Consider the following 19738-nt stretch of genomic DNA (forward strand, 5'->3'; position numbering starts at 1 on the left):
ATGGACTCCAAGGCTAACAAATGGTCAATGCCACAAAATTTTCTCAAAAAGATATCAGAATCTGCTCCAACACTTACATTTACCCTCTGGTTCTGTGTCAAATGGACAGTGAGTACAGCACGCATGTACCTTGCTTGTGCATGAGGAAGCAGAATAGCTCTTCCTCCACGTGAGAGCTGGGTATGTGCCCAGCTCTGAAACTTCGGAAAATCTACCACCGCATCTGAAGCATAGGGACCACTCTCTACTTAACAGAATCACCACTTGTTGAAGAATGTAAACATTGATCTTGGTGATCCTGTCCATATTAAAAATATGCTTAGGGGCTTCCCTGATGGCGCAGTGGTTGAGAGTCTACCCGCCAATGCAGGGGACGTGGGTTCGGGCCCTGGTCTGGGAGGATCCCACATGCACGGAGCGGCTGGGCCCGTAAGCCACAGTTACTGAGCCTGCGCGTCTGGAGCCTGTGCTCCGCAGCAAGAGAGGCCGCAACAGTGAGAGGCCCGCGCACCGCGATGAAGAGTGGCCCCTGCTTGCCACAGCTGGAGAAAGCCCTCGCACAGAAATGAAGACCCAACACAGCCATATATAGATTTAAAAAAAATAAGAAAATATAGTTGATATGGCAGAAAGAAGAAAGGGTCTATTAACTATCCCATTTTTTAAGATTCAGTTCCTCCCTTGAGCTAAATTATCACAATGCACTTTTAAAATAAAATAAATGACAGTCCGTAAAATAACTTAACATCAGCAACTATGGCAGGCTCACACAACAAAAAGTACAACCGGGCTTCCCTGGTGGCGCAGTGGTTGAGAGTCCGCCTGCCGATGCAGGGGACATGGGTTTGTGCCCTGGTTCGGGAGGATCCCACATGCCGTAGAGTAGCTGGGCCCGTGAGCCATGGCCTCTGAGCCTGCGCGTCTGGAGCCTGTGCTCCTCAGCGGGAGGGGCCCCAGCAGTGAGAGGCCTGCGTACCGCAAAAAAAAAAAAAGTACAACTATTGTGTTAATTTGCACCTAAATGTGATAATACAGAGTGAAGTGTTTAGAACACTGCTTGGCCCATAGTTAGTGCTCAATAAACATTATTATTATTAATGAATAATATTAATATTATTAATACATAATTAAAGACGGGTAAAATCAGGAAAATCAGCAAATATTTATTACGCATCTGTTTTATATTTAGCTCTGTATATTGGGATAAAAAGAATTAGAAAACCATGGCCATACCCTTTAAAGTTTAAAATATATACAACCAGAAAGTTCTATAAAGTCCAAATAGAAAAAGTTCAGTAGCATATAAAGTGGCACTAGAATGTGAGCTACAATATGATAGTTATGCAAGATATAGAGTAAGAAAATGAGAGTTTCCAAAAGGGGAAAGATCATAAAAACCAGGAAGGCGTCAAAAAGAAGGACTGGAACTAACCGTGACCAAGCTAGAGGAATGAAGTACATCCATGAGATAGTTTTGGGTAACTAAAATCTAAATTTACTAAGGTGAACTAGGATGAGAGCAGAGGCAGCAAATTTAAAGGCATGGGATCTGAGACCTATGTTGAAGACAGAGGCCTGCTGGTCTTGTGACTAAATGGATTCAGGGATAGTGAGTGTGGCAAATTCCACCTACAAACCAGGCTAGAGGTAGCTGAAGCCCCAGCTAGAGGACTAGGCTGAGTCCAGACTGACCACTGGTACCTACAAGTGGCTCAACAGGTCCGAGTGGAGACTAGGCAGTGCACAGCTCTGGACCACCACGTTTCATTCTGTAAAAGATGCGGTAGTTAAGGCTGGTAGAAAGATGCCAGTGCCTCCAGCAGCAGGAGAAAGCATCAAAAATAGTGGAAAGATAATTGGGCGGGGCAGGGGGATGCTGGTGCAATTGACTGAGACACAGAAATTCCTCAGAGGAGTGTTCTGGAGGGAAAGTTGATGGGCAATGTAGTTGTATAGAGCGGGGGTCCCCGACCTGCGGGCCACGGACCGGTAGCGGTCCGAGGCCTGTTAGGAAGCAGGCTGAACAGCAGGAGCTGGGGGGTGGGCAGGCGAGCAAAGCTTCACCTGCCGCTCCCCACCGCTCGCATTACTGCCTGTACCAACCAACCACCACGCCCCCACGGAAGAATTGTCTTCTACGAAACTGGTCCCTGGTGCCAAAAAGGTTGGGGACCGCTGGTATAGAGGCTGAGTTTCAGATGACAGGAAAGCATCTACTGCCTTATGAGTGAGTTGGAAATGTGAAACCCACATTATCAAAAAAGGAGGGTTGAAACCATGACACAACCCTCCTTTTTTGTACAATTAAAAATACAATTCTCCCACTTACCCCAGGAAGAAAACCAAAATTAAAGCTTAGAAGCGAGATGGTAAAAAAGATGCAGAAGTCAAGAGAGAGAAGTTTGAAGGAACGGCCTGAATAGAATCAGATGAAATGGTGGTTGAGGAGATTTCTTCATGGGAAAATCTTTTAAGGCAGAAAAATCAAGCTTTCAGAGTGCATATGCTCAACCAAACAAACAGAACAGTCCCGTACTTGAAGAATTATGCCTGATTTTACGTGATAAATTGAAGGATAATGTGGAAAGAGCAGGCCACATGATATAATCCTACCATAAAGCATTAAAGCATGACTCAGAAATTTATCCTACAGAAAGTTATTAATAGATCCTCCCTGTTTGTAGAACACTACAAACATGACATGCAGCCCAAAACAAAGACCTTTATTCTCCCTTTTAACTTGCTTTTTAAAAATGTGGATTACAAAAAAAAAAATCTTTAATGATTTCAATGTTAATTTCAACCTACATCCAACAGTGAATAATCAATCTCACTGGCCATTAACTTTAAACTTTGCTTTGTTGGAATTTCTGGAATGTATTTTTTTTCTAACTTGGAAAGCTTTAAAGTTTGAAAGTTTGATAATAGTTGATATTATCAACTGCTTTCGTGTTTTCAAAAAGCACACCCCAAAGACCTGCTATTAAATGACAGCCCTTCCCCACCCCTCCCATCTTTTTTTTTTTTTTAAACTATTCTACTCCCATCATAGCTTCTCCACAGCACAGTTTATATTTATGGGTAGTTTATCAGCTGCACTTTTTCTTTTAGAAATAAAATTTTTTTAGAAATTACCCTTATGTATTCTAAGGCACAGCTTAAATTAGATGCTAGATTTTAGATGACTCTTTTACAAATGTACGTGTGCATGAATGTTTATTTGTGTATTTATGAAGATTAGTTTCTACTCTGACAGCTTAAAAGAATAGGCCAAAATTTAAAAGAAATTTTAAAAGAGAATGCAAATAATGCAGAAAAAAATAAAAATGAGTAAAATAAAACAGAAATATGATAGATAAAAATGTATTTCATTAAAATTATGACTGTCAATGACAACAAAAGAGATAATATCAAAATTAAGGAAAACTGGGAATTCCCTGGCGGTCCAGTGGTTAGGACTCCTCTCACTGCTGAGGGCCCGGGTTCAATCCCTGGTCAGGGGAATTAAGATCCCACAAACTGAGTGGTGGGGTCAAAAAAAAAAAAAAAAAAAGAAGAAGAAAAACTACGGTATTAAATACGGTAGGGGTAAGAAGAAAGAAAAACCATGTCTATGATACGCTAGCTCACCAACAAAGTAAAGCTGTGACCACAGGATAATACAATAATCTGAACGTTACTTTGACCCATATAAGAATCTGATGAGCAGGTTGGGTCTGTTACCAGATGCCCTTTTGCCACCTGTCTTGCGTCAGTGCTCTACAGTCCCCACCTCTTCTAGCTCCCTGGATGACTCCTCTTCATCCTCTAGTTGGACGTTCAGGTGGCCCCTGACATCCTCAGGCTGGGCTAGGTCCTTCTGTGGGGTTCTCGATGCCCCATGTGCATACCCCTTCAATACCACCCTCTATTAGAATTGCTGTGTGTTTATCTGTTCCCGCCTCCCCGCCACTAGACGGTAGCTAGCCCTGGAGGGCTGGGCCTCAACCTTTATTCATCTTCTTAACACAATACCTAGCAAATAGAGTTTTTAACTATATAAACTAATAAGCCATGTTCTACATCATCGACATGAATTAAAATGGGGCCACATATTAAGAAGAAACCCAGCCACACAACAGATAAAGTTAGGCAACTTGTAGGGAGAATCTGCAGGCTCAGAGCTATACAACTTTATAGCATAAGAAGGGAAATGATTTTTGTGTGACTAGCATATTTATACTTTCTACAAAAAGAACTAATAACGCGTGGATGTGAAAGACAAAGAAACCCAAATGGAAAGGTGTGAGTTAAGGTGCAGAAGCTAATTCATGATGGGATTTAAATGATACAGGAGTTGTCTCCTGACCCTAGGGAGCTACTTTTACTCAGGTAGATGTGAATCCGCACTGCAGTGCTAAGGAGACATTTAACAGTGGGAAACCTAACCCAACAGGGATGCGGTGGAGAGGGGAGAGGACACAAGTGCTTATCTTTGCTTGGATGGATCCAAAACCAGAGTGTAAATACTTATGCTCACCTGGAATCTCTTCCTGCTTTAGTAGCTCTGCCTTTCCCTCTCAGCTCTGATCCACTTGTCTAACTGACCTTTACTGGGGAGCAGTGGGCACAGTTCACAGAAGAAAGATATCTCCAGACTGCACAGCACTCCAAGCAAAGAGGGACCCGCCTCAGGGCCACAGGCAGCCCTGTTCTCCAAGAACCTACCAGCCCGAGGGAGACCTGATAGAGGCAGGGAACTTCAAGCCTGGGTGCAAACTCTAAACACAGAAACACGCAGCTTGTTTACTGCCAGCAAGTCATTGAAATCTGTGTTGAAAAAACCTTGGCAGCAAAAGAAATGACCTCACGTGACCGTGATGGCAAGGGAGAGAAAGAGGACTGTGTTCAAAGAATGTAAACAATGTCAACAGACTTTTGAAAATCAGCTTCCAGTGAATTTCACAAATTTGGATTCTTGAATACAAATAATCAGAGATGGGATATGGGGCTGGGTTTTCCAACTGAAACATTAACGTTTACAAAATGCAGTAGAACTTTAGAAAAGTTATAGGTCATCCACTGGAAAGACTGTGGCAACCTAACTCAGCTCTGGTTTTAAAATATCCAGACGCTCTGGAAACAATGAGACACACTGACTAGACATTTCATCTTTCCAAGGCACATAAAGAGAGTATCCTGTTTTAGCAACTTTGCATAAATGGACATTAAAGGAGGAGTTGGCACCAACATCCTTGCTCAATGTTCTGGAAGACAAGGACTGCTGAGTGCTCGGATCTTGGCTTCCTGGTAAGCTCGTCCTGTGACCCAGCTCTCTAGGTGATTACGTGGCAAATGCTGCAGTTGCTAACCTTTTGCAAGGGCCTTAGATAACAAAAGAAAAATCAGACCCCTCAGCACAGGTCTTGTGTTTTTCCTGGCAGCACATTGGTAGCATCAGTCTATAAATTCAACAGCAGCATTATTTTAACATGGAAAGCAGTGAGTGCCCTAGCAGTGCACAGTCTCATAACTGTTCACATAAAAAGAACCACATGCTGACCCTCCTGGTATTTTTTTTTTTTTTGCATTACGTGGGCCTCTCACTGTTGTGGCTCTCCCGTTGCGGAGCACAGGCTCCGGACGCGCAGGCTCAGCGGCCATGGCTCATGGGCCCAGCCGCTCCGCGGCACGTGGGATCTTCCCGGACCGGGGCACAAACCCGTGTCCCCTGCATCGGCAGGCGGATTCTCAACCACTGCACCACCAGGAAAGCCCTAGTTCTATGTTTATATCAACATACTAAATTCTGTTTCCCAATCCATCTGCAAAACTCATAAAGGCATCCTAGAAAGCATGCTTATTAGAGTGATGTCTGTTCGTCCATCATCCTCGAGGGGAAAAAAGTAACATTTCAACAACGGTGTCCTTGAAAGATCAAGCGAGGGCTGCGGATACCTAGCTGCTTCTCCCGCTCCTCACGCCGCTCCCTCGCCAGCCGCTGCCGGTCATCAACGCGCAGCACGGGTGGAGGGTCTGAAAAAGAGAAAAAAAAACATGAGAAGAGGGGCAGATTTTAAGAAACGATATACACTGATAAATATCTTTTTGTCCAGTAAATCTGATGAATGAAATATTACTACATCTTACGTATAGTAACGTGACAACAATTAGTACATGTAACTATGCTTTCAGTGATACACTTTATTATAATTTTCCTGAGAATTTCCAAGTATTATCTTCTATTTAAAAATATTACATAAGAGGTTAGATTCTAAGAGATCTCATCACAAGGAAAAAACCCATTTCTTTTTTTTTTTTCATATAAGATGATGGATGTTAACTAAACACATTGGGATAAACATTTCACAATATAAGTCAAGTCATTATGCTGTACACCTTAAACTTACACAGTTTAATTGATGCTGTATGTCAATTATATCTCAATAAAACTCAAAAAAATAAAGTAAAATAAAAAGACACACAGTCCCCCCAAAATTTGTGTAAAACATAGCTGTGCCTTTGGCTTGTATTTGTCAAACAATATATATGAGGTTTTGTGTTCCTAAGCTACTGAACCTCTGTTGTTTTTATGCCTCAAAAAGCCTGTTCCTTAACAACACATAGACTCCTAAGTGAATTTATTATACTAAATACATGTTCACCAGATAGATGTGAACAGCCCAGCTCTGGAGTCAGACGGGCATGAGATCACTTCCGGTTCTGTCACTCACTCGCTGTGAGATTTGGCCGAATTACTCACCCAGCTCTCTAAGCCTTAAGCTATGATATAGGGTTCATGGGTTTTTCACTTATTGCCTATGAGGATAAAATAGAACCTATCTATCTCACATCATTGTAAGGATTAAATAAAATAATGCTTGTAACAGCGTTAGCACAGTGCCTAGAACTTGATAAATCTCAATAAATTCACTCATTTACTGAACACACTGAATAGCTACTGTGCACCAGGCAGTGTTGTATGTGCTGAAAAGAGAGCTATTAACAAAAACGACAGAAATCTTTGCCCAAATGGGGTTTGCTTAGGGAAAATTTATAGAATAAATAAGTAAAATATAGAGAGTGAAAAAAGGGGCAATATATAAAATGTTAGACTGCAATAAATGCTAAGGAGATAGCAAAGCAGCCAAGGGGATTGTGAAATGGCAGGAAGGGGAGGTCTGACATTTTGGATAGGTGCCAAGGGAAGTCTAATTGTGATGGTAGCTTTTATGTGTAAAAACCAGATGGAAGTAAGGGAGCTACCTGTGCAGATATTCCAAGAGAGGAAAAGCAAGTGCAAAGGCCCTGAGGTTACGAGTACCTAAGGTGTTCAAGAAACGATATGAAGATGTGAGCCAATGGAGCAGAGTGAGATCAGTAAGTGATGGGGCCAGAGACCTGGGGGCCTGGTGAGGACTCTGGATCATGCTCTGAGTGAGATGCCACCACGGGGTTTCCAGCAGAGGGTCACATGAATACACTCACTCTGCCTGTTACTAAATAAAAGGAAAAGCATAGTAATAATAATGATGATGATAATTACACTTAAAATCAGCTTTGTTTTCCCTGCTACTTAATTAACATCACAATTTTAAGATCTCTTATTAAAAATAGAAACCTACTGGAATAATACTTTAGAGACAACTGGCAGAGCTTCATCAACAGGCTTAAAGGACTTGCATCCCAAATGCATCTTAAACGTCACAGAATTTGTACATTTAAGGGAAATAAAAACTGTCTAAAAGTACATTAGGACCTGCATAAACCTGGCAGTGTGTATCATGGGCAGGACCAGGCGATGATATTTTATACTTTTCCTTTGCTTTAAGGTATGCTTTTTCAAAAAATTCATAATACGAACCCCTCCCTAGCTCATACTCATTATGATAATTATTTCCCAGATTTACTAATCATTTATGAGGTCTCAAATATTTTTTATGTAGAAAAATGTGGCCTCTGGTCCCAGAAGGTTTTCCTCTGACACTAGAAGAGGGGCACGTGGACTCCCCTCAGGCACTTTGTTAAGGATCACAGACAGGGGAGTTCTGCTGTCATTTGTTTTTGGAAGTGACAGCCATAGCAAAATGGTATTTTGAAGAAAAAATGATCTGAGAACAAAAGCCAAAATGAAGTTAGAAGAAAGACTTCCAACAATTACTTATTGCTTAAAAGAAGTCCTTAAATAATGAGGTTTTACTCCCTCATGAAAACTTTGATTTTATTATGAAACTTGAAAATCAACTTTATTTATAAAAGCCACATAGGCACATTATAGAAAGTCTGTAAAACAGAGTCTATAAAGTCAAATTTTGTTCATGGAATATGGAGTATGTGACATTTCTAGCTTACTTTCAAGTACTTGCCAAATTTCACACAAAATTTTGAAAAGAAGATTTTAATAACAACGTATGGGACACGCACACTCATCCTCACCTACCTTCTTCTATCCAAACCAACCCTGAGAACTCTAAGTCAATAACTGATGTTCCCGCAGTCATGAGGCAATACTCAGTTATGCAATGGAATGCTTGCTTGCCTTTTAGATGCATAGTTGGAAAAGAGCAATGCAAGAGGGGGCATAGTTTACCTCTGATTTCTATGCTATCATTTCATATGAAAATTACACTCTTCACAAACTGTATCCTGTCTGGTAACAACTGTATACAACAACAGGCTGTATACAGTTCTATGCAGATATATCAATAAAAACTATAAATAAGGGCAATGCTTAAGAGTCGGATAATTCCCACTGGCCACCTTTATCACTTCAGTACTGATCTCAATCAGTATTTATTTAGAATTAGATTTGAGGAAGTTGAGAACAAATGCAACACATTTCTAAAGTATAAGATGCATACTGACTATGATATGCTAGACAATTTCGGTTGGTTTGGGGACCTGGCAATAGAAAATACTGTAGAGTGAAAAAGGTATTCAGTTTGAATTCTGTTTCTGCCCTTCTGGTCACATTAATAAAAAGCCACTTTGATACTAGAATGTTAATAAACACCCTGTGACAGATGAAAGATGGCTGTGAATGCAGGTAGGGAAGAGCAGAGCCTGGTCAGTTTTGTTCATTGTTATATTCCCCATTGCCTAGGACTATATTTGACAGGAAGGAAGGCATTCGATAAGTACTTATTAAATGAATGAATGAGGGGACTTCCCTGGCTGTCCAGTGGTTAAGACTCTGTGCTTCCAATGCAGGAGGCATGGGTTCAATCCCTGGTCAGGGAACTAAGAACCCCACATGCCAAGGGCATGGCCAAAAAAAAAAAAGAGAGAGAGAATGAATAAACAAATGGGCCAACAGTTTTAGCTAACTTTCAGAGCCAGTACACTTCCATTAAGCATCACTACTGGGGCAAACTCACACCAATCTTGTAGTTGACAACAGACTTTTTAAAATGTAAATACTAGCGATTACAATTTTAAGATTTAATAACTAAAAACTGATAAAAATGGTCTTTAAAGGTAGGATTTCAGAAAGAAAAAATACAATTGAATAATTCCAAGTAAATAGTGAATTTTCTGTAATTTTTGTCTCCCTCTCATTTCTACCCTCATATCACTTTTCTCTGGAACAAAATGAAGGTATAGAAAATGATTTGACATCACGAACATTTCACATTGTTTCCCAACAGATCTAACGTTGTTAGAATAGAACTGAGTTACTTATTCTCAGATGGAGAAGTTTTAAGAGAAATAGGATTTCGGTGGCGGTAAGCTTGCAGCTACACTCTGCATCCAACCTCCTACCTGTGATGATTGCAAAGTAGAGGGACTACCCAAATGAGGGCACTTTTAAAAGTGAAAGGGCGTGCTGATAAGAGTCTGTCTGTGGCGACGTGTGTAAACCTGGACTATTCTGCAAAAATCGGAACTAAAGAGTGACCCTCAAAGATCAAGAAAATCAACTCACTTTGACAAGGCTTTTTTCCAAGAACTCAGTAGACCTTGACTCCTATCTGAACCACTACTGTTTATACAGTAAACTACTTCTGTTAGGGCTTTTTACAAGGACTTCCATATATATTATCAGTTTATTCTTCACAATAATCCTATGAGTTAGTCAAGCAGCTAGTCATTCAATGAAGAGTTATTGTGCCTATTTTCCAAATGAGAAAACTAAAGGAAATAAATGCATGTGACTAAGGAAGGTGGCACAGTTAAGTGTCAGAGTTAGGCCTTAAAATCCCATCTTTAACTCAATCCTGTCCCCCCTTTTCACAGCATGGCATCTACAGTGTCATTAGAATCAGAAAACAGCTGGAAGATTACAGGTCATGTTTTCCTCCATGAGGGAAATTTATTGATTATTTATAAGAAGAAAGTTCTACTGGCTCTTCTAAAGACTTGTGGTGGGGAATAGTAGAGGGATAGGAATTAAGAGGCATTTTTAATAAACTGGAGTTTCTGCTTTTCTCAGGTACGTGCCCAGTAGTTCATGAAGAAAATGCAATTTTCTCTTCTAATCAGGTCAAACTTTTACCATTTGGGTTACAATCAAGGACGAGGTGAAATGAGTCCTCTAAGAAATAATCGCTCGAAGCACAGAGGGAATGCATGGGAAGAAGATTCACAGCTTGTTCTCAGGAAAAGCTTCACAGTGGATGTGGCAACTGAGAAGGATCGCCAGAGACACACTTGCTTTAAGAAGTGTGGATGGCATGGGAGGAGGGTGTTACAGAAGGAGAACAATGTAAGCTTGGTGTTTCCCAAAGTGGGTGGAACAGTGGAGTCCAAGGCTCGATTTTAGGTCATACACAGACAACTTTTTTTGTTGAAGTGTGGTTGATTTAGTGTTGTGTTAATTTCTGCTGTACTGCAGGGTGATTCATTGATACATGTATATACTTTTTTTAATATTCTTTTTCATGATGGTTTATCATAGGATATTGAATGTAGTTCCCTGTGCTATACAGTAGGACCTTGTTGTTTATCCAGGAAATTCTATATATAAAAGCTTACATCTGCTAAAAAACAAACGAACAAACAAAACTTTTACCATTTGGAGGCAGCTGATGGAGTTCTGAAGAAGCATCTCGCACTTCCTCAGTTAACAGTAGTCATAAACAGACTCTGTAACTTTACAAAGTGTCTCTTTTGGACTTGGTTCAAGCATTCACAGCTGAGAGTACCCTTCCCTCTTGGATAACACAAGACACAGTGTGCACATATTTATAAAACACCATGAGGACCTTCCATTACATGTTTTAAACGTAAAATATTAACAATTTGAACATGAATAGATGCTTTCTAAATCAGAGATATTCTAGAGCATAAGTATCAGAAAGTAAAGGAGGGCAAGAAATTTAACTAAAATTTACTGGATAAAAAGGGACCCTTTTTCATTGTCAGGATACTTGCATCTGGTTAGGGCAATACTCAAAATATCCCCAAAACAGCATGTGCTTCTTTTCTTTTTAAGTTCCTACAGTAAGAAAATCAACAAAAACCGCTTTAGACAGACATTCCTGTGACTCATATCCCATAAAATCTAAAGGTTTTACTCAAGCCTGGAACTCCAACTTGGAACCTCTTATGTCACCTTCAGAGATACTCAGGAAGATAACATGGTGGTTTTAAAAATAAGAGTCTTCTATGTATCTTTGCTATGTGTATACACAAGAAAGCAGATGTAATCTGAAATGAAACGTCTCCTCACTGAACTTGACTCTGGCAACATAAATCAAATGGCTCTATAAAGAGATGGCCAGTTGGAGCAGAAAAGATGTTTTTGGCCTCTATATTTCTATGCACTCTGCATATGTCTCTTCTGATAATGGAAATACTGTGTTAGAATGATTTATTCATATACTGGTTTACTCCACCATACTGTCAGCTAGAGGGTAGGAATTATGTCTTTTAATAATATTTCCCTACTACCTATACAGTACTAGCACCAGATAAATAAACAAGTTATCGGGATATAAAAGTATAAATTGCACAGTAAAGAATGTAGGAATTAGAAGCAATGGTTGATGGGGAAAACAAGGGAAAACCAGTACAAACCATTTAGCTATGTTCAATTCTCATCGTAAAACAAACGGGATTTTCAGGCTAAAGAGCTTCTACTTCTACAAGGATGCTCACTGGAGTATAAGGAACAGAAGTCCACTAGAACAAGCTGCATGAGGACAGGGGCCCTGTTGATTTGCCCATACAGTATCTCTCACAGTCCCAGTCATAGGGCAACTACTCAATAAACATTAGATGGTGGCTGGGCTTTGGGTGGATAGATGGATGGATAAATGAATGAAAATGCAAACTAACTAAATGGGGAAATCTTTGCCTACAAATTAAAACTCCACTGAAACTACACATCATTTGCCAGTAATGGTTACTCATGCAATACCTGCAGTAGTACTGGTTATTTCTCTCCTAAACGGCAAGCTAGATTTACCTTCTCTGTTCAAGACCTTTTCCACATGGGAAAAAAAGCCCCACAAAACTAGGTGCAATAGGGAATGTTTTCTATGGGGCTAGGTACCGTTATTTCCATCTTTATTCTCACTGATTCACTGTTCTTGAGTGACTTTGGCCTTGGATGCAGCAAGAAGTATGCTTCCAAGAACCTCATGGGGTGTTCAATTTGCCTTTACCTTCCTTTGACTGTCTCTTATCATCAGACTGTAAGTTAGTCTCCCCCAAGGACCACACAATGGTTGATACCTGGAAGCAACTGCATGGTCTATTCAGTTGTTTGTATTATGTTTACAGAGTGTTTGCTTCGTCGTATCACTGAGTGGAATAGACCATGAATCACAGGCTATCAGATGAAATTACTGTGTAGGTGTACAATCATTGCAGGGAATGGAGAACAAAAACATCATTCTATACCAGCTATGCTGTGTGTAATGATTTCCTTAAGTGGTTTTTGAAAAAGTCACAAAAGAGATATGCAACAATGCTGGGCATACAGGTACAGAAAATGGTGTCATATCTATCATTTCAGGCAGAATGGCAAAATTATTTCCTCTTACACACTGCTTGACAGTAAACAGTGCATTCACATACACCATCTCACTGACTGTCAAAATGATTCTGAGAGGTAAGTAGGGCATAGCCTTGAATCTCCATTTTAAAGAGAGAAAATCAAGGTGTGAGAGGTTCTCTGACATATTCATACGAGTCAGTCTGAGTGTGTGTTTTGGTGGCAGGACTGAAACCAAGCTCTCCTAAATTCTAGCATGACTAAGTCCTTTGGGTTAACCTTCCTTTTTCCACAGCAAAGGCAATGCATAGTACCTGGTTTATTTCCTGTGTGGTTGCTATTCTGTCCTGAAATAGCAGAAGCAGGCCGGTTGGAGGCCGCGGTTTTCTTATCTTGCACTTTGTTGCCATCAGGCGCTATACAAGTGAGACAAAAGAGAAAAGACATATTTAGTTTCTTAAAATTTATTCAGAAACATTCACATATTCAACATTTACTGTTAACCCTTGTATCAAATGCTAGGCTAGATTCAGGGAATATAAAGATTAAGCAGCCAACAACCCCTGCCCTCAAGGAGCACACTGTTCAGTGGGAAGAACACATTCAAAAATCAATAGCCTAGGGGCTTCCCTGGTGGCGCAGTGGTTGAGAGTCCGCCTGCCGATGCAGGGGACACGGGTTCGTGCCCCGGTCTCGGAAGATCCCACATGCCGCGGAGCGGCTGGGTCCGTGAGCCATGGCCGCTGAGCCTGCGCGTCCGGAGCCTGTGCTCCGCAACGGGAGAGGCCACAACAGTGAGAGGCCCATGTACCCCCAAAAAAAAAAAAAAAAAAAAAAAAAATCAATAGCCTCAGCTCAACTAACCAATCCTACAGTGGTGGCATGTTCAGGGTCCACGGATTTGTTCACCCTGGCTGTCCCAGTTTATACATAAAGCAACTGGGAAGAAATAAGACTGGGATCTAGAGCCTCTGATCTTTGTTCTTAAAAAGGTCATGCATTAGGAACCAAAAAATTCCAAGAACATAACCAAGCAGGTCACCAAAAGGGAAACAGGGAAATAATTTACTAGGATTTTGGAAACGCCTCTAGCAAATGTTCAATGACAAAGATTATTCAAGAGACTAAGGGAAATGTACTCTAGGAAGGGACCGAAGGGCAGAAATATCAGGCAATTCTCTGGTTATATAAAGTATAGGGTCCTTCAGGTAAATTGTTCTTCACACATATGACTTGAATATATTTTTAAAAGATATTTAAAGTATCTTTGCTACTTCTCACAAATCATGTCAAAAACCAAGCCCTTGTTATTCCCTGCCTCCTACCCTCTGCCTTAAAATCTGTTCCACCCAGTCTTCCCCATCCATTCAGGCAACTCCGTTCCTCCAGTAGATTAGGCCCAGAGCCTTGGAATTATCCTTGATTTCTCTCCTCCAATCACTCCCCAAATTTGATCCATTAGTAAGTTCTTACAGCTCTACCTTAAAAAACATCACCTCTACCACTACCTTTCTGATCTCCTCTTCCCTGTGACTGCAATATCCTCCTAACCAGTCTCCCTGACCCCACCACTGATCCTCTTCAGTCTATTCTCATCTCGGCAGCCAGAGTGATCCCATTAAATCATAAGTCATGTCACTCCTCGGTGCCAAGGTCTAACAGCCGCCATCCCACTCAGAGCAAAATTCAAGGTCTGTCCATGGCCTACAAGGTAGGTATGGTTTGGCCTTTACCTTGCACCACTTTCCCCCTTAATTACTCTGATAATACTGACTCAGATCATACTGACTGACTTAGTCCATCTCAGAGCCTTTGCATGTACCTGAAATGTTCTTCCCCCAGATGTCAACACGGGTCTCCCCTTCACTTCCACTGGGTCTCTGCTCAAATGTGACATTAGAGTCCCCTTGATCTATCTAAAACAGCACCTCTATCACGCATTACCGCCCACTCCTTCTTTTTTTTTTTTTTTGCGGTACACGGGCCTCTCACTGTTGTGGCCTCTCCCGTTGCGGAGCACAGGCTCTGGACGCGCAGGCTCAGCGGCCATGGCTCACGGGCCCAGCCGCTCCGCGGCATGTGGGATCTTCCCGGACCGGGGCACGAACCCGTGTCCCCTGCATCGGCAGGTGGACTCTCAACCACTGCGCCACCAGGGAAGCCCCGCCCACTCCTTCTTACTCTGCTTTGTCTGTAGCCCTCATCCCTGACATGTTACATATTTATTATCTCCTCCATTAGGCTGAGGGAAATGGCTAATAACTAGAAAACAGGACTCACTGGTTCAAGGTTTTGGAATCTGAAAGGGTGTGACAGTAGTTATGCTTCAGGAAGACTAAATTTAAAAATGGCACCTAAGAGGGACTAAAAAAAAAAAAGTTACTAAATTTACCTTTTACCTCTGAATGAAGAATATAGCAAATTATGGCTGTCTGTCAATTACATACAGTATTAACTAAAGAGTTAACTAAACAGACTAAACAGTAGAAAGCATCTTACATAGTATGTTTAATACTGTTTAACTGCCCAGTTTCAAATAATTTGTTGGCTTTCAATACAGGTTCAAACATAAACACTGATTGCTATAACACACACTCTCATCCTACTTGCCAAAAACAAGTTGCCACTCATCACCACGTGGCAGGTAAAGTCCATACTAGTTAGTATTGGCCTATAGTCTCACAATTTTAGAGGTAGCCCCTAAAGACCAAAAATTGACTTAATTGGAACTCTGGTGCTCAATATGGATAGAACAACATTCTTCCATATTCAGCAAGGTAATCTTAAAACTGCTCACAAGGATGATTAACAGAAAGGAGGGCACACAGATTTGCAATACCTTTATTATTTTCTTTTTATTATATAGCCACCTCCAGCACATAGTAAATAAAGCCTTAACTAGTAAGCTGTTTAAGGGATCTTCTACTTATTATTTTTACTTAAATGAAAGATAATTAGGACCATTTGTTTAGAAAATATTTCAAATGTATTCGTTTCTTTCTTGCCTTGGCATATTTGACATAATTTAATCTGTCTCTGGTGATTGAATATCTGCAGTTGCCCCCAGGTCCTGACAACACACATCAATCCTAGCTAAATATTATGTTACAGTAGACCATGAAGGAGATTAAACACATGGTCAGTGCAAGTGACTTTTCCAAATAATCCTTGATTAATCCCTGATAAAAAGCTTTTTTTTTTTTTTGGTTGTAATTTGCTTTGTCTTGAAACTCAACTGTAAGATATACATTTCAATTAAACTGCAGGTCTGGTTACTTGAATTCCAATTTATCTACATCTGACTTTTAACAGATCCACTCTAGTTGAACACCTATCTGCCCACTTTTTTGTTTGTTTGTTTGTTTTTTTGCAGTACGCGGGCCTCTCACTGTTGTGGCCTCTCCTGTTGTGGAGCACAGGCTCTGGACGCACAGGCTCAGCAGCCATGGCTCACAGGCCCAGCCGCTCTGCGGCATGTGGGATCTTCCCGGACCAGGGATCCAATCCGTGTCCCCTGCATCGGCAGGCAGACTCTCTACCACTGCGCCACCAAGGAAGCCCTATCTGCCCACTTTATTATCATTTGGATCTCAGGAATTCATTTCTATCACAAAAGACCTGAGTCCTATTCTTAACAAGACAAATTTAAAATTGATCTTAAAGTGTGTTATGTTCATATAAAACTGACAGGTTAAATTTCGTAAAATAAAGGTAATTTAAAAAGTTGTCAGGCTATTTAGCCCAAGATTATATACTGTTAATTTTTAACCATTAGGTTGAACATTTGTCTAAAGTTTTCAGGCTATGTTTCTGCTTTTCTATTGGTCTTTCCTTTCCACCAATGTAATGGTCCTTATTTCTCCAAAAACCATTTTGGTTAACACTCTATCATGGTAAGAGGGAAGAGAAACTCAAACAGACCTGGGTTCAGCTGTGAGCCCTGCTACTAACTAGCTCAGTGACCTTCAAAGTTTCTTGACTTCTCTAAGTAGGTAACACGGGGGTGAATCTGCCTAACTCACAGGGTCGTTGGGAGGATTAGTTGAAAAGATGTTAAGAACACGGATTGGCATATAGGAGGTGTGTAGCAAATATTCAGCCCTCCTTCTCTCAGCGTTTACGCCGTTCCTCAAGGTCCTGGGCCTCCCACACTCGGAGGTGTAGCTGTGTGTTTGAGTTTGTGGGGAAGGTGTGCTTTGGAGTCCGTTGACCTGGCTCTGCCCCTTAGAAGCTGTGAACCGGCCGCACATCACTTAACCGTTCAGCCTTCATTTCCCCATCTGCAGTGCAGGAAAACACTTTCAGAGTTGTGAAAATTAAATGAGACTGCCAGGCCCACTGCAAGGCTCAATACATGGTGGAAGGTATTTTAGGCTCTCTCCCTATTCCTACACCAATGTGGGAAACAAGGTTTCTAGTTCCTCTGGGCTGTGCTCGCTCATCGCTAACAGGGAAAGCAAACCTGTGTCAAACTGGGGACAGTGCTCCTGGGGAGCAGAGTCTGGCTCTGCTGCTGCTTTCAGAGGTTTTCAGCTCAGGTACAATCGCACCTCCTGGGGGCCTCAGGTTGCGGGACTTATTGGTACAGTTTCCAGGGTACAACCTGGCTTGGGAAGAGGTAATCATCCATCTTTCTGGGGCTTAGAGAGATGACAGTTTTCTGAGATTTAATACCTTTCAAGTTACCGTCACATTAAGTAAGTGTGAGCCTTAAAGAAAAAAAAGAACCCTCAATCATAATAGGAAAATAAAATCTTCTGAGGTGTTTTTTTTTTTTTTTTTAAACCAAGTGCAGGGAATTTCACTGTTTGAGAACATAATGAAAAGGGGGAATTTATTCGTTTTAAGATTTAAACATTTAAAAATCTGGAAATCCTAGATAACTAGCAGGTAGGATTACATACACTATTTTTAAATTTACCATTAAAATAATACCATTTCTAAAATGACCCAAGTGACTTTCCAGTATTATTTATTTGAATCTCTTTTCTTTTCATTTTTCAAAAAAGAAAACTAAGCCATATACTATGACGCTCAATAAGTGTTTGCTAGCCTTATAAAACTTTTATTGCTCTTCCTGCTAGCTTGAAAGCTTTATTCCATTAGTGTCACATGTAAGTGTATTAAAGACAAGAGGAAGGATGGAGAGAAGCACCCTTGTGGTCTGGGACTCTGCCTCTAAATCACTCTGCAACAAAATATGCAGGCAGCAGACACTTGGAGCTTTCATCCAGTAAAAATTCTGCAGCTCCCGGAAGTGCCACCAAGGTGTCTCTGTAATCCATATCCTCTACCATTCATTGCAGTGTCTTCCCATAAAGGTCATGGGGTTCCCACTGCTTTGTTTCTATTTTTGGCTGGATGGTCCGGTTGAAGAGTCTTCTCTCAATTGATCAAGATAACTGGTCCAACAAATGCTTAATTTAGTAAAATGCTTACTCTTGTAAGATATTTATGACTGCGACCTTAAGGACAATGCTGAGTTTAAACTCACTGAATGATAGGTAGTCTTGACCTCCACAAAAATTATGTACTTCTGTCACCATTATAAAGGGTGGCATGTGGGCTGGGAAACAGCAAAACTTTAGCCCTCAATTCCCAGCTCTGTATGATGGGTCGTACTCTGTGGAATCCAGCCCCACAGGCTACACACATAACTTTGGGGGAGTAAACCAGAAGACAGAACGAGAGGCTGAACTGCACACAACTGTCATTTCTGTAGTTAAAAATGGTTGAATTTTGCAACTTCATCTGTCTCAATCTCATAGTTTCAATCTACCCGCGCAGAACAAAAGTCAACATTGCAGGCCTTGCAAGCGCTGTCTTGCTTTACGTCTTCTTGCTACGATAAATCTTAGCCACAAGTATGACTGTATGCTGAGTCCTGAGCCTTTCTTAGTGAATCACAGAACCTGAATCATAAATAGCGTATTTGAAAATCTGGCCGCAGAATACTGCTCTGGCAATTGAAGAATGTACTGGTTTAAAATCACAACATATAAAGATCACAGAGTAACTCTCAGGTAATTCAGAGCGTTTCACCTAAAATGTTCTGCTTTATGAGATCTGTTTGCTTATTTGCTTGACAGTTAAAATTTATTCTAATATAGCTGCCAGGAGTATTGTAGCATTTAAGTCATAGCTATTAAATGTTTTATCCAATATTATTTATGAAAGTTGCATCAGGATAAGAAGGACATAATGCAATCTCGTAACTTCTAATGACTTTTCTGATTAACCCACATGATGGAGAGCTTTTCAGTTTAAATTCCTCATAATTGTATGTGAAGTTGTATAGGAATAATCAAAGCCCATGGGAGTCAGCATGAGACAAACCTAGGTTTAATTTCCCACTTCACTTCAGTTTTCTTCACATTTATTCACTAGACTACATTAGAGGCTTGTAAGACCCAGTGTTGCTCATCCAGCAACAACGAAGAGTGACTGAAAGTCACTTTCTGATAACTTCATTTCTTCATAATGAAAAACAAATTATGACAGTGATGGAAAACGATATTCAGCCAAAAAGCAAAGAAATTTGTCCAATATGGAGACAATACAAACCCAATGCAAAGACACTGATTTTCCAAATATAATCCAACACTGTGCCTAGTTATGTGATGTATGGGAACAGAATTCACCAGAAACATCACTCATCTTCAGAACAATAAGGCATGAAGAATGAAACAGATACATGTAGCTGTTTATTAACAGTTTGTCATCTATCAACTTCGTCTTTGATACTTAGCCAGGTGCAGAACTGTGATAAGTTCTACCAGACAGAGGAACTTGAGGGCAGGGATGGTGCCTTCATCTTTA

The 19738-nt window shown here is 40.7% G+C and overlaps 1 protein-coding gene across 6 annotated transcripts in view; it reads right to left on the reverse strand.

Annotated features, from left to right (window-relative positions):
• Nucleotides 1-19738, reverse strand: part of MAP7 (microtubule associated protein 7) — a 162018-nt gene that overhangs the window by 47138 nt on the left and 95142 nt on the right. For all 6 annotated transcript variants that reach the window (XM_019951644.3, XM_019951641.3, XM_019951643.3 and 3 more), the window contains exons 2-3: nt 13234-13335; nt 5938-6015 (exon numbers count right to left, since the gene is read on the reverse strand). In XM_019951644.3, the coding sequence (XP_019807203.1) occupies nt 5938-6015; nt 13234-13335 (180 nt within the window). The remainder of the gene's footprint in view (nt 1-5937; nt 6016-13233; nt 13336-19738) is intronic.

The sequence above is a fragment of the Tursiops truncatus genome, chromosome 12 (assembly GCF_011762595.2).
Source record: "Tursiops truncatus isolate mTurTru1 chromosome 12, mTurTru1.mat.Y, whole genome shotgun sequence".
In the NCBI taxonomy this organism is placed as follows: domain Eukaryota; kingdom Metazoa; phylum Chordata; class Mammalia; order Artiodactyla; family Delphinidae; genus Tursiops; species Tursiops truncatus.